Source organism: Balaenoptera ricei, chromosome 13, assembly GCF_028023285.1.
Source record: "Balaenoptera ricei isolate mBalRic1 chromosome 13, mBalRic1.hap2, whole genome shotgun sequence".
NCBI lineage: Eukaryota > Metazoa > Chordata > Mammalia > Artiodactyla > Balaenopteridae > Balaenoptera > Balaenoptera ricei.
Window position 1 is genome coordinate 102975883 of NC_082651.1, and position 14465 is coordinate 102990347.

Sequence of the window (14465 nt, forward strand, 5' to 3'; positions counted from 1 at the left end):
GATGTGGGTATGTCGTATTGCTCCTCAGCATGACTACACTTAGTATGATATTCCCATGGGCAAATCTGACTGTTTATAAATTTGAGATGGGCTTTTTACCAAATAGGAGGGTCTTTTTTTTATGTGTTGATGCGGGGTGTGTACATTTCAATTTACTCTCACTGTTGCCATCAAAGGTGCCAGACTGGAGCCTCAAAGGACAGATAAGTGTCACCAAGCCTCAAGACATCTTCCCCAGTTGGATTTTATAACTGAACCAGTTCCAAGGAACAAGGTAAGATCCACGCTCCCTTTAAGCCTTTTGCCTCTGCGGAGTCCTCTTCAGCTTGGCCCTGGGGCAAAAATCTGAGCGAGAGTCAGGTCATGCTCAGCGTGTCCCCAGCCTGTGCACAGCCTTCGGCCTCTATCGTTTCTGGACCAGCGTGCAACGTGGTTCTGCAAATCCAAAAGCGTGTATCGAGGAGTGAAAAGGGGGTGGATGAGCTACATATCCTTAGAATAGCATACTCCCTCTCATATCTGAGGGAAAGAACTAGGTAAAAGCTGTATTTCACTAATCCAGAATACACTACTAGCTAGCGTTGTTACTTATAAAGGGTTACATGTGTTATTGATACATTTATACTGAGAAGGTCAGTCCTGTTAGAAAGCTTGTCTTCCTAAATGCTTTATACAGTTTCTGGGACATTCCTAGCGTACTAACCTCATATTAATAGTGAAAATAACAGAGCTGATAAAAGTTAAACATTAAGCAATATTTCTTTATAGCACATAACGTTATCCTTTATGAAAGGTAATTGTTTTCTCTCTAGTAAGAGTTTAGTTAGATTATTAAATGATCAACATAATGGTTGAACAAATGTAACAATTCGTTTTATTTTTTTAATTTTTTTAAACATCTTTATTGGAGTATAATTGCTTTACCATTTTAAAACTTATAGTTCATTAATATATATCTACTTTAGAAGTCTTTAAAGTCAGTTAATAGTCATCTCAAATAAAATATATTCCTTTTGGGGGGGGAAAGAGAAAACTGATTGTAGTTGAAACATTGGAATTTTACAGTGTTTATAAATTAAAAAAAAACAAACACTTTTTCATCTGACAACATAGATCTACAGTAAAACTAAGTTAAACACAGCTCTTCCCTCTTTGGTTAGTTTTCTTTCTATGATGCAACACAGTTTTCTCAAAATACTAAATCAAATCTAGAAAAATAAAACATTAGTTATTTTTTACCAGTAATGCTAGAATATAGTTTGTTGTGTAATTTTCTCATTTATCTTTTTTGGGCACTTCATAGTAGAAAGTTGTTCACTTTCTAAAGGAGGGAATTAAATTACTTAATATGAATATATCACTTCCTCTTGCCTGAAAACAGATGTGAAACTCAGTGATTATTTCAGTGAATTACCTTCAGCTTTTTGTAGGAAACGTGCATTATGCTGTTTTTAAACTTTGTTGGTAACAATCATAGAATTATATAGCTTTAGACTTCAGAAATCATCCAGTCCAACCACCATTTTGCACAAAAGATAGCGGAGAGTCTAAGCGATTTGCAGCTACGACTTCACATTTCCATGTGAACCGGTTTACAGTCCGCTCTGCCTTCACCAGCACAACTTAACTTAGCCAATCAGGTGTGTTAGCAATCTGCACGATGCACATATTTCTGGTTATCGGAGAGCTCCAAAAAGTTCATTCTGACAATACCACAAATGGAAAAGCTCAGTAGAGATTCTAAATCAGTGCACTCTTTTATTAAGTTGAAAAAGTCTGTAAAAAAGTCTCAAACTGAGGGCACCTACAGTCATTTCAGCACAGAGCTTTGCAAAAACGGATGAACTAACACATGAACTGTCTGATCCTCAAATGCCAGATCTCATGAATCTAAAGACTGACCAAGTACCAGTTTTGTCGCTGTTGTTTATACATCTAAATATCTAATAAGCTGGGCTGAAGCGTTGGCATATCTATAATTGGGTGGTAGAAGGAGTCTTTCAAGGAATCCATTTGTCTGTCCCGTTAAAAACTGCAAAATAAGAAAAAGGATAATAGTGATTACTAACAAGACTTCTTTGGTTGGTGGGGCAGTGGAAGATAGTTCTTACTGGTATTTTTTAGAAAAAGTATCTAGCTTTTGATATGGTAAGATACTATTTAGAAAGAAAGATTATTTGTAAATTTAAAATAATATGTGATTGGGCTAATTTCTTTTCTTTTTTCACTGCAGCAAGATGTTTTTCCAAAAACAGATTCACACCGAAATATTTGACAATAGCAGCGTCACATGCTTCCATTATGCCGGAAAGGAGTCCGGCGCAGACAGTACCCGGGCTGCCTGCGGGATGCTGGTGAGTGCTGGCGGAGAAAGACGTCGCTAGGCGGTGCTCTCCCAAGAGGAGCTTAAACTTCCATTTACACACAGAAAGGGGAAAGGGAAAAAGGAAAAATACCTCATTTTATCTGCTTCAGAGCAGTTTGATATGAATTTTTACTGTTTCTAGAGTATATCTTGACAGAAACATTCACATTTTACTCATATTGCTTGGGGAGGGGGGGGGGACCTCACTGAGAAATCAAACCATCTCTGTTAAACACATACCCTTAAAAGGTGCGTGTGCGGAAGGGGCTGGACTTAGATGCTCACAGCTCAGTATCTTTCCTCTCTGTTCTGTTTACCCCACCTGACTCTGCCAAACTCTCTCGTCTTCCTGAGGAAACAGACCGAGGGAAGGGAGGGAGAAGCAGAGGCGCGGCGCGGGCCCTGCCGGGGGCGTCGAGGCCGCCCGGGCCGCGCCCGCAGCATCCTCGCCGGCCATCCCATCCACCCGCTGTGCGCTGCCCGGCTAATGGCTGAGGCTTTTAATTCTGGTCCCCACGCTCCCTTTCGGGTATTGAACTGAGAACACCTTTCTCAGCCAGATCGCCGACTTGGAGGATGTCCAGCTCCTGCCCAGAAAGCGCCAATAAAATGGGAAAGTGCGCAATTGATTGATAATACATTTTACAAGAAAAAAAAAAATTAAAGGAGATAAATTGCTGAACTCTCACAAATGTGCCTGCCTACATCCAAAGAACCAAAACTTTCTGAAAGAGTCGGGCCTGGAGGGAGGTGACCCGGGAGCGCTCCCGCGGGCGTTTCCGGGGAAAGGGAGCGAGAGGAACCGGGGAGCGGGTGGGCGCTGACGGTCCAGAGCGCTGTCCTCGTGCGTGGGTCCGCGGGCTGGCGGGGGGGGGGTGGTGGCGGGGGAGGGGTGCTGCCGGTGTCCTGCCCGGCAGCTGTGCCCCGAGGTGCCCAGCCCTAACCCAGCCCCTGCCCTCCGGGCTGCCCGCCTGGGACCTCGGCCCCAGAGTGGTCCCCAGCCTCGCCGGCAGATCCCCCCAAAACGCACAGACTCCAGTTGACTTATTAAATGTCGAGGCAATCAGGCAGCTCCTTTTTTAATAGCCCAAGATCTACATTTAGACAAAAACAGATCCGAGTTCCTGGTAAAGGCGTTTCTTCTCATCCTGTCACAAGTGACAGGAACGGAGGGAAATAGACTGAAGGAGAGAAGGGGGGGTGAAGGGGAGGGACAAAGGGGAGGAGGAGGGAGGTGGCATGAAGGGGGAAGAGGCAGGAGAGGGGGAAATGGGGGAGGTGGGGAAGGGGAGGGCGAAGAGGGTAAGGGAGACCGACAGGGCGGGTAGAGATGGAGGAGAGAGGAAATGGGGGAGATGCGGGGATGCAGGAGGGGGGATGGGAGAGGCGAGGAGGCGGGAGGAGGGGAGCTGGAGGGGGATGGGGAGAGGGGGGAAATGGGGGAGATGGAGGAGGAGACGGGGGAGACGCGGAGGGGGCGATGGAGGGGGTGGGGAGAGGGGGAGACAGACGGGATAGGGAGACATGGGAGGAGTTGTTGGCGGGGGGGCGGGGGGGTGTCTGACGAAGATCCGCGCGGGGATACGAACACTTCAGCGGCTTCTAATTAAAGCCCCGCGCCGGGCCCTCGGGGACCCGCCTGACGTCGGCGGCCGCGGGGATAAGAAGCGCCCCGAGGTCCGAGGCCGGACTCTGCCGGCGCGCACTGCAGGCAACCGCGGGCTCCCAGCTCGGAGCTGCCGAGGCACGGCGTCCGCTTCCCCGCGCGTCCAGTGCGCTCCGCCGGCCCGGGCGCCGCCGGGCATGGAGTAGCGAGCGGGGCGCGCGGACGGACGCCGGGGCAGACGCCAGAGGACGCCCGCGGCTGCGGGGCGCGGGGACAGGTAACGCGGCCGGGCTCCTGCGCGCAGGTGGCCCCGAGGGCGGCGCCGGGCAGGTGTGGGCCGGGCCCCGTCCCCGGGGGCCAAGGGTTTTCCAGAGCCTGGCCCAGCGGGCGGCCGGGGCGAGGGTCCCGGCGCGGGAGCTCCTCGGGGGGGATCGGGGACAGCGGGAGGAGGGGGCGACCGCCACACAAAGGCGCTGCTGGAAACTTGAGCGCGGCCGCTCCCCGAGGGAGATGGGTGTGGGCCCGACCCTCCGAGCGGCCGCCGCCGCCCCGCTCGGCGTCTAAAGGGGACGGAAAGTTGTGGCGCCGCGCTGAGCCGCGGGGCGCCGGCCGATGCGCCATTTCCCGGAAAGTTCGGAGGCCGGCGGCGGGGGCGGGACGCGGGCGCAGGGCGGCCAGGGCCCGTGTCGCCCGCGCGCGGAGGGCGGGCGCACCCAAGGCTGCTCTCAGCATCAGCGCGTGGCACCTCGGGGAGGGCGCGTCCTCGTGGAGACCGCGGCCCGGCCTCCCGCCGCCGGGCCCCTGCCCGCCCTCGAGGCCCGGGGCGGCGCGGGGCGGCCCTCCCCTGGGTGGGCGGGCGGGCGGCCTCTGGGTCCGCAGGGCCGGGGCGCGCGGCCCGAGGGGAGTGGCCTCTGCCGGCCTCCCCGCTCGCCCCGCCGACTGGCTGTCCGGGTCTCCCCGCACCCCTGTCCCTGCAGCGAGCCGAGCTCCGGGCGCGCGTCGGATCCGCCCCGCCTGGCCGAGCGCAGGATGCGCGGACCCGGGCGCCCCCTCCTCCTGGGGCTGCTGCTCGTGCTGGGGGCGGCGGGGCCCGGCCGGGGGCTCGCGGAGACGCGGGAGGCGGCAGACAGGCAGACGCTGCTGCAGCTCATCGTGGAGATCGTCCAGGAGCTCAGGAAGTACCACTCGGGAGAGTCCAAGAGGCTGCAGCTCTCGGGCCGGCAGGACTACAGCCTGGGCCGCAGGGCGGTCTCGGACTACGGGGCTTACCCGGAGGAGCAGAGAGTGGGTGAGTGTCCCCGCCCGCGTGGCTGTGCAGACGGAGCGGGCCGCTGCCCAGGGCCTCTCGGGTGTGTGCGGCGTTGGCGGCGCGTCCGCCTGTCCTGTCTCGGGAGACGCTGGAAGAGCTAGTACTTGCTTGCAAATAGAATTGTCTTTGAGAACACATACGTATTTTTAAAATATAAATACATTTTGACTGTTAAAAAAACTGGGAAATATTCTTTTTAGAGAAGGAAGTAGGAATTCCATGAATGATGCCTGGCAGATAGCATAACTATCCCGCCTCCACTTCTCAGACGTGTGAGTGGCCACCTAGGTCAGTAATTTCAGCATAGAACTGTCGTCTGTTATTTTGGAAATGGAAATATTTTCAGCAAAGCAGTTTCAACTGAGACACAAATTCCCATTCCCCGCCCCCCCCTCCCCATGGCAGAGCCTTCCCAGAGCGGCTGCCCCTTGGGAAATTACCAAGGAAAGCATGCAAGCTTTTAATGCTTTCATGACACAATTAGGTCAAATATGATAAGGTCAGTTTTATATAGACTGACTAAAGTTAGTTGTAAATGAAGACTGACATTTAGGAGATGTCTGAACCTTGCAAGTAAGATTCTTATGGAAATGTTCCCTCTTCAGATGAGGAGAATTGGTGGTAGTGTGACCACGTGCCATCGCATTACTAGTGCAGAACAGGTGAGTGAAAATGAATCCAGATGACTGTAAAAAAAAAAAAAAAGCAGAAACAAGTCTGAAATCAGAAAGAACGTCAGTCAGGTTAGTTACCAGCACTACCTAGGCGCTGGGCCGGTACAGTCTTCCCCTGGGAACTGTACCTTTATCTCATCCAACCAGGTTAATGTCTGTTTCCACGCATTCACACCAGCCTTCATAAGAAGTGGTTTTGACAGCAACTAACCCTTTTTCTAAATATATACCTACAAGAATATATACCTATAGCAAATATTTTGTTTGAAGTATGAGATCAGGTTTTCTTCCTAAACTCTGAGAGGTTGTGGAATATGATTCCCAAGCTCTTCAAGATGAAAGTGTCTACGAGTGGTTTATTCACTGGAAGATAACTGTCACACATACACACCCCTTTCTCTTCCTATAACTTTACAGTCCCTGCCTCTATCCTAGTGGTGGAGACTGGGCATTAATACCGGAGCTTGGAGAGCAGTTAATACGATTTGAGGAAAATGTGCCCTATCACCCGTCTTCACATTGTCACGTACTGCAATCACGGGGCTGCTGTGTTCAGGGCAGAATTTCCAGTAACTTTAAACATTCACTTCGGATCACATGAAAACATGCTTCTTTCCGGCAATTTAATAATTAATTTACTTTCCCTCAAACAGAAATTGTTCCTCGAGATCTAAGGATGAAAGACAAGTTTCTGAAACATCTTACAGGTAAGCTTTCCACGCATTACTTCGCTGCTCCCCAGCTCCTGGCATCCCGCAGCCCTCACAATCTGTTTCTTCTTCCACGTTCCAGGTCCTCTTTATTTCAGCCCAAAGTGCAGCAAACACTTCCACAGACTTTACCACAACACCCGAGACTGCACCATCCCCGCCTGTAAGTGACCGCATCCAACTCGCTTTAGAAATGCCAGTACAGGGTAGACGCGACTTCAGGCCCCTCCACCTAGGTGAACAGGCCCCTGCCTTCTGTAACCCGGGTTTGCTAATATTTACTCCCTGTTGACTATGCAGTCAGGGGCTGGGGTGAGTAGACCACTTAAGAAGATAAGTACAGGCAGCAGCAGCTAGTGCCAAACGGAACATGGTTTACAGTCACTGGAATGAATCGGCTCTTGGAAGGGGCTGGACTCTTCCATGCACGTTCTCGAATTCTGGTCTGATGCCTGTCCTTGTATCCACTCAACTCTGACAGTGGAACAAATGTTTCAAATGAGTTGCTAAAATGACTACTGCAGGGGTGTAAGGTAACTATGGTTGGCCCTGGGCCGTCCCCACCACCCTGGCCAGAGACTTTTTGTTTCCACCAGTAGTTGTAACCCCATCACCCAGGAATTTTGCTGCTATTTCAAAATCCTGCTCTTCTGCTTGGCTTCATCACTAATGCAGGTGCCCTCTTCTGTCTGGCTCTCTGCTGTAACTTCCTGGTTTGTCCACAACCAAATGTACTTCATTCCCCCAAAAGTGGTTCCCTGTGCTCCTCACAAAACATACAATGATGACAAGTAACTTATTCGCTAGAGTGACATCTGCTAGAGCCCTACACCAATTTTTTGTGTGTGTAGGGACCACAACTTTCCTTCCATTGAAGGCTCACAGGAGGGCAGTTGTACAAATAAGCCAGGTATCTTAGGAGCTGCTTTCAGGACTGTCCCAAGGGGCAGCGGACCAGACCTGCCCGTCCTGCTCAAAACAACAAGCTCCTTTCCATGAAGGGGAAGCCGCTCTGTGCAGGCCGCAGCATCACGTCATGGGGCTCCTCGTCTCGCACGTCCCCAGACATGGCAGGAAGACGGGCAGCGCCTTCAGGAGGGAGCTGAGGTGGCCCCGGTCGAAGCTGTCACAGGGACAGTGGCACAAGTCAACGGGCGGCACCCGTGTCCCAGCAGCCCCATGCTCCAGTCTCACCCTCTCATCGAGGCCACGTGGACCTGGGACACCTCACCTCCCTCTTTCCTTCCTCTGAAATGGAATCACCTTCTGTTTGAGAATTACTAACCTGCTTCTAGGGGTCAGAGAACCTTCTCATTTTGTTTCAACGTGTATATATTTTTATATTAAATCTTGTTTTACAATAACAGGATCATAGATTCTAAATTTGAAAGTGACCCTTAGGGTCATTGCTTGACTCCTTTCATTCACGGGCAAGGAGACAGACAAGGCACTTAGGCTGCGTGTGCCCCATCGCAGACGCCACAGGTGCCACCCACATTGCCGCCTCCTTTGCTGAGTGGGCCGCCACCAAGCTCCTAGTCACCCATAAGGTGAGGCGGTGGGACCAGGACCGGTCAGAAATGCCCCTGGGCCTGGAAGCAGATCTGTGCCCTGAACAAGTGGCTGCTCGTTGGGTCCCACCTCTCTCAGCCCATAAAGAGCTGCAGAGACAACCTGGCCCCTTCTGTGCTGCTCAAGGCTGCATATGCCAGTTCCCGGAATCCTGGCCGGTTAGACAGAAGGAGCCACAGACCTTCTCACTCAAGGTGTGGTCCTGGGGTGAGCTCCTGGGAAGAGCAGGACTTCTGAGTCCACCGCACCTGCTGAGCAAAGTCTGCGCCTTAAGGGGACCCCAGGTGGACATCAGGGTGGAGAACATGTGGCCCAGCGGGGTCGCGGTCGCCCTCAGGATCTCAGGGTGTATGGCAAACGCCAGTATCTCCTTTGAGCTCCTACAGTCCGCTGCTTCCAAATGTGGTCTCTTTAGGAAAACCACATCCTAAAAAACATGGCGCATCTGAAGAAGAGCAGAAGAGCCAGGAATCCTGATGACCTTGCTTCCAGCTGTCGGCTGATGTTTTCCTTTGAGCCCAAATTATTATGTCCTCTAGATATTTAGCGGGTGCGTTTTTAGAAGACTTTTAGGTGCTTGCCTAACATGCTGTGCATATTTATTGCTGTCAATCTACTCATTCACTCAGAATTTCAGCTAAGAGTATGAATTCTTCCATCTTTAAGGAGGATTTTGTGACTCTTGAGAAGTGAACTTCATATTGAGGAATCCCTTTATGGGCGTGATTGCTGTCTCCTGTGAGGCAGCACCTGTGAGACTAATGAAACAGGAAACCATATGAGACGCCTAGGAAAACCAGTCTGCGCTCAGAAGTCAGCTCTCGCTTCCCTCCATCGTCCAGCCAGGTTTTTTTTGCTCTGGTACTTGGCTGTTGACCCACTGCCTTTAGAATTTCTGTGCGGAAGGCTTTGTGTTATGATTAACTCAAGAGGGGACTCGGCCTGCACGTGACCTAAAAGTTAAGTAACGCAGGGCACGGGAAGACCGTACTCTAGGAAGCAAAACGAAAGCTGTTTTAATGAGCCCAGCAGCTACTGCGAGAAGAAAACAGGCAGAGAGCAGCCGCGTGGGAGACTCTGCGTCCCCACTTCCCACAGCCTCCCAGTTACACCATTTAACTTCTGTCACGTGATGCTAAAGGCCCCGAGGCACCATAGATTATTAAGTCAACAACTTCGAGCCACGATTGCAGATGACAGTCTATGTATTGTTTTCAAGGAATTCAGAATATTTAAAGGAATGAATGGCTTTAGCAGTTGCTATGCTTGTTTAAAATGAATGCTATTCATTTAAGTTGTTGAGGTAGCTGACGAGGGTGTGTGATTTATTTCCCTTGTAGACTATAAGAGATGCGCCCGGCTTCTTACCCGGCTGGCTGTCAGTCCGACGTGCATGGAGGGATAAGGTAAGCTGACAGCCCTGTCGCTGTGGCCCACACACCAAAGACTGGATGCATTTGGGACATGAAAACTTCATGGGAATTCAGAGACAGTCATTCCTTAGGTAAAGTAGGCTTACTCTGAGTAAGGCTGACAGAACACTCAAAATAGCTCTAGATACTGGCCAGCGGTAAGCACACAACACCCCAGGAAGCCACTGAGACCTGTCACAGGAGGACACGCTGGCCGAGCTCACATTAACCTGCACACAGCCCACTGGCTACTGACTTCAGTGCGTGACATGGTGTGTATCTGCCCACCCACTTCTAGGCTTTCACTCAAACATTCATAAATAAGTATATGACCAACCGTATCCATGTAAATTTTAGCGACGTATCTGGCAAATGTTTGCATTGAATTCTACCATTATACCAATACGCTTATAAAGAATAGCTAAGAATAGGTATCCTCTTTAAATGTTTCTATCAAAAAGTTATTTTTTCAAAGCCTCTGATGGTAAAAATATAAATACACATTGAGTTTATGAGCTAAACTTTTTACCTTGGCCTCTTGAGGGCTGACATGTAACACATAAACCCTAACTGTCAGCAAGAGTCAAGGGATGGGCTGAAAGGTTTTATTTTCCTGAGACAAACGCCATCGATTTCAGCCACAAACCATAACTTCACAGCTGGACACTAGCTGTGTGTCTTGGGTGCGAGGCACGGCCAGATGCTGGGTCTACCTCGCACTCAGATGGCTGTCCCTTCGTCTCCTGTAAGTGGAGGAGGGGTGCCCACCATGGTGAAGGCTGTGCTGAACAACGTCTGCACAGATGCTCGGGGTCAGCCGGGCAGTGGGTGCTGCCCTGAGCTGCGTCCTTAGCGCGGCTTCTTCCCATCAGAAGTCCCACTAGCAAATGGGGGTTCAGTGAAACAAGTGGCTAGTGGAGGGTATCATCCCACATTTTCCACAAGCTCACTGAAACTTGTATAACACTTTCTATGTGGGGGAAGTGAAAGCACAGTTTTTAATGCCAAAGCTGAGAAATTCCTCCACCTTCACTTCTCATCTGAATGCTGTCCAGTTTCTCTTCCACTGCCCACGTGGCCAACAGAAAACTTCTTATTTTTAAAGCAAGGAATGGATTCTTGCAAGTCTCCCAAAGTACCTGCCCGGGGAGATGAGAATGTTGTCTTTATTAAGCATTTCTTTATAGTTAAAGCATCACTATTTCCAAAGATGAACCAGGCACATCCTTGGAAAACAACTGCCATCTACTTACAAGTGGGGAGACCAGATGCCCAGCGTCCACATCCACCAGAAGAACCGCTCAGGCCACAGGCTTCCTGTCTCTGTGCCCGCGCGCTAACCCCGTGCTTCCCCACAGCGGGTCCCCAAAGACTGCTCTCCTGCAGAGACAGCTCCCCGGAGCGAAAAGTCGAGAGTAATGGTACCCAGGAGCCTACGCCTGCGTGGAACTGCTCCCGAGCATGGGCCTACCTCTGCACCGTCTCAGGACGGGCACACCAGGGCTTTCCCAACACAACACGGAGACCCACATCACACTGGTCACCACTGTCAGTAACCGTGTTCACTTTGGCCAAGAAATGGGTAGTTTAAAATACAGATATTTCTGCTAAAATAATTTTATAACATTTTGAAAGATTAACTTCTTCCAAGTCCAGAAGTTCTAAACCGCAGTAGCAAACTCTTCACTGGTTGGTGACGATGCAGTCAAGGGTTTCTGGGTACCCTGCCATCCCAGAGGGCAGAGCACACACCCTGCGTTAGCAGTAGGTTTTCCTTACGTGGCTTAAGCTGTGTCCACATACCTTTCTTCTGCTGCCCTAACACGTGAAGATGTCAGGACAAAGCTGCAGAGTAAGATTCCTCTTCCTACTCCAGACCATAACCTCAACTTCTTAAAGGCTAAGTGTGAAAGAAGTAAGTCTTTAGAGGGGTCCGAGCACAGGGACCCGCCACACTTGTGGTCTCAGAGCAGAGCCCGAGCCCGAGCCCTTCGCTCCTTCTTGCTGAAACTCATGACCTGATCTCCTCTGAGCCAAAGAGAAGCTGTAGCTTCCCAGCCATCCTCCCACACAGCAAGACAGCCTCCCAAACACACCCCTTCATTACCTGGACTTGCCGCTCGAGTAAGTTAGAAGTCTGAGCCCTGGAATATTTTCAGAGAAACGGAGTTTTGAGTAACAAGTATCCAGCTCATTCTACAAAATGCAGCCTCACCTGAGCAGCCCAGGATTGCCCCAAATCAGCGTGGACGGAACTACTGAGGACTTGACGGCAGACGCGTCGACACTGAGCGCTGTTCTTCAGATCCTAACGAGCGTTCTCTTCATCTGTGATGATTTTCATCCCTTTAGCACCGCAGGCCCGTGATGACTGAGGACTGAGTTACTTTCCAGAATAAAGCAGACACACATTTTGGAACACAGGGCAACACGCACACTGTAATTCCTCATATCTAGGCACACATTACGTTGCACGTAGTTTAATGTATAGGTCTTCCAGAATCACTAAGCAACTGTGAATCATTCTTTGAAACCAAACGTGTTTGTTTCGCAGTGAGCAGAGAGCACCGTGCAGGAGCAACGGCCCAGGAACCACGAGAAGTGCCTTGGAGACCAAAGGACAGAACCCACTGCCTTCTGGACACACCCCGTGAACAGAGCTTTATTTTTGCAGACAGACTCTTCCATAATTCCTTTACCTTGAGTTTTGTGTGCTGACACCGTCTGTGGACACAGAGTCAGTAAATGGGTGTGCCTGACAGTAACGCTTGCCACTGGTCATTTTAGAAAACCGGAGAATGCTCCACATTTGATGTGTCATGCTGTGAAATGGCAGAGAGATATCTCATTTTCCTGATTAGGTGACATCACAAATATTTCTTTAGAAGCATAAGCAGAATCAGCAGAATCTAAAACTATATTTTCATATAGCATATGGTATTATTTAATATTTTATTACTTTTACAATTAAATTCCCAGAGTATCATTTGGAATTGCATGAAAAATTTAAAAAAAAAAAAAGAGAGAGAGAGAGAGAAAAGAACTTCAGTTGTGGAGACATTGGAGTGTAAATCTGTGTACATGTTCAGGCTAATTTCATTTGTCCTTTGTATAATAAATGTAAAATAGTATCCAGATACTGTGCAATATGTAAATACTGTAAATAAAACGCAAGTAATAAATGAAGTGTTTGTTATAATGAAGTCTTCAAAGCGACTCTTTACTTCTGAACAAGTTCATCGTTGGGAATTCATGATTTACAGATCTTTTGAAAAGACTGAAATCCTGGCAGGATATCACAGAATATAAAAGGCATGAATAAATAAAACGAGAAAGCTATGAATTCTTGTAAAGGACATCAGCATTTTTTAAAGAGAGTGGCACTATATATTGGCGATATATTTCTTAACGTATGTGATTTGGTAGCGAATATTTCAAATAAGGTTGCATCCGTATTTCCTGTATGACTTTGTATGGAAACACTAAACTCTGTATTTCCTGTATGACTTTGTAATGGAAACGCTAAACTAAGAGGGACCTTAAGACTTCCAAGAAGCTCCAGATTTTTACAGGTAGATATATTTTGAACAAATCTGACTGGATCTAATTTTTTAAGACAAGTGAATTCAGCAGTGAGGTTTTCTGTTCATACGACCCCTAGTGTGGATACAGCCTAAAGACAAAGTCAACTTAGGAATCCTAGGATTTGTCTGAGGATCTGTATTTAAGACATATATGTAAATATTAAAGAAAACAAACTATAGAGATTTATTGATCAACATAAAGGAACAGAAAAGAGTAAGAAATTTCCTTACTTTGAGAGCATTAAGCAATTACGGAACGATTAGGGCACTAGGGTGTAATTTTTGAAGTGCTTTACTTTCCTGTTTGCTAGTTGCAGGTAGACTTTTTCCCTCAATTCTTTACTTTTTAGAGCTACCATTATCAAATTCTCAATCCACCCAACCTCCCACGTTTCAGGATAAGCCCTCCTGGAGCAATCCCGCAGGCCGCCACACACACGCCTGGCCAGTCTTCTTGCCGTGGCCTCCCCAGTGTCCCTGAGTCTGCCGCCCGCGGTGGCCTGGTGGGAAAGCTGCCTTGCTCATCCCTCAGGCCCGAGTGAGTTCAGGACTGAAGGTCCCCCATCTGGGACGCCTGTGATACTAGAGGCCGTTCCTCTGAACTCTCCCTGCTTCTGAGCGACCGTCACTCGCACTGATCTGGGCCTCAGAGTCCTCCCAGGATTTCGGGTCATCGACGATGACCTGGGGTGAAGATCGGGAGTGGAGAAAAGCTGTCCCTCATCTAGCCATCCACAGGGGTCTGCTTTGGGGTGCTGGCCCCAGGGAGGAGAACCCACGCTCCACTGAAGACGGGGGCAGAGGCAAGGCCACTGTGGCTGCAGGGCTGCCAGCTTCTGCCATGAACCGATTACTCAAGTGGAAGCAACGTGCTTACTTAGGCACTTAGGCTCCTCAGGGTATTGCCCGGCACTGAGCAGACAGGCACACATCACACATCATCCAAAAGGGACAGTGGAGGCAATGCTTTCTGATTCTTCTCCACCTGTCAGTAAAAAAACAGGCAGACACCACACTTGTACTTAGTTGTAGTTTTGTAATTTCCCCAGTTTATTTGAAAACAATCTTTTCTGACATATATTCATATGAATTTTAGATCAGTTATCTCCAAGTGCACAGAAATTACCTATATTTGCCTATAAACTAAGCACTGATAAAAGAATACTTATCAATACTTAAGCATTCCAACAAAAAAGGACTTTTTCCCACTTACTATTTTTTTCCCACCTACTA

At 49.2% G+C, this 14465-nt stretch overlaps 1 protein-coding gene across 2 annotated transcripts; it reads left to right on the forward strand.

The window, feature by feature from the left end:
- Positions 1-4197: 4197 nt before the first annotated feature.
- Positions 4198-12826, forward strand: ALKAL2 (ALK and LTK ligand 2). 2 transcript variants are annotated; one of them, XM_059942342.1, is made up of 6 exons: positions 4198-4248; positions 4949-5259; positions 6608-6661; positions 6747-6827; positions 9577-9642; positions 12203-12826. In XM_059942342.1, exons 2-5 carry the CDS (start codon positions 5001-5003, stop codon positions 9639-9641), a joined length of 459 nt encoding a protein of 152 aa, XP_059798325.1. In that variant the 5' UTR covers positions 4198-4248; positions 4949-5000; the 3' UTR covers position 9642; positions 12203-12826. The 2 variants fall into 2 exon arrangements, with proteins under 2 accessions (XP_059798325.1, XP_059798326.1); XM_059942343.1 differs by lacking the exons at positions 4198-4248; positions 12203-12826 and adding an exon at positions 10836-11226 and having other exon boundaries at positions 4835-5259.
- The last annotated feature ends 1639 nt before the right edge of the window (positions 12827-14465 follow it).

Excerpts from the sequence above, each read along its gene's own strand:
- ALKAL2 (XM_059942342.1), top strand. The coding sequence starts at position 5,001 with ATGCGCGGACCCGGGCGCCCCCTCCTCCTGGGGCTGCTGCTCGTGCTG. Across the intron at positions 5,260-6,607 it reads CCCGGAGGAGCAGAGAGTGG|AAATTGTTCCTCGAGATCTA; the intron begins GTGAGTGTCCCC and ends TCCCTCAAACAG. Across the intron at positions 6,662-6,746 it reads GTTTCTGAAACATCTTACAG|GTCCTCTTTATTTCAGCCCA; the intron begins GTAAGCTTTCCA and ends TCCACGTTCCAG.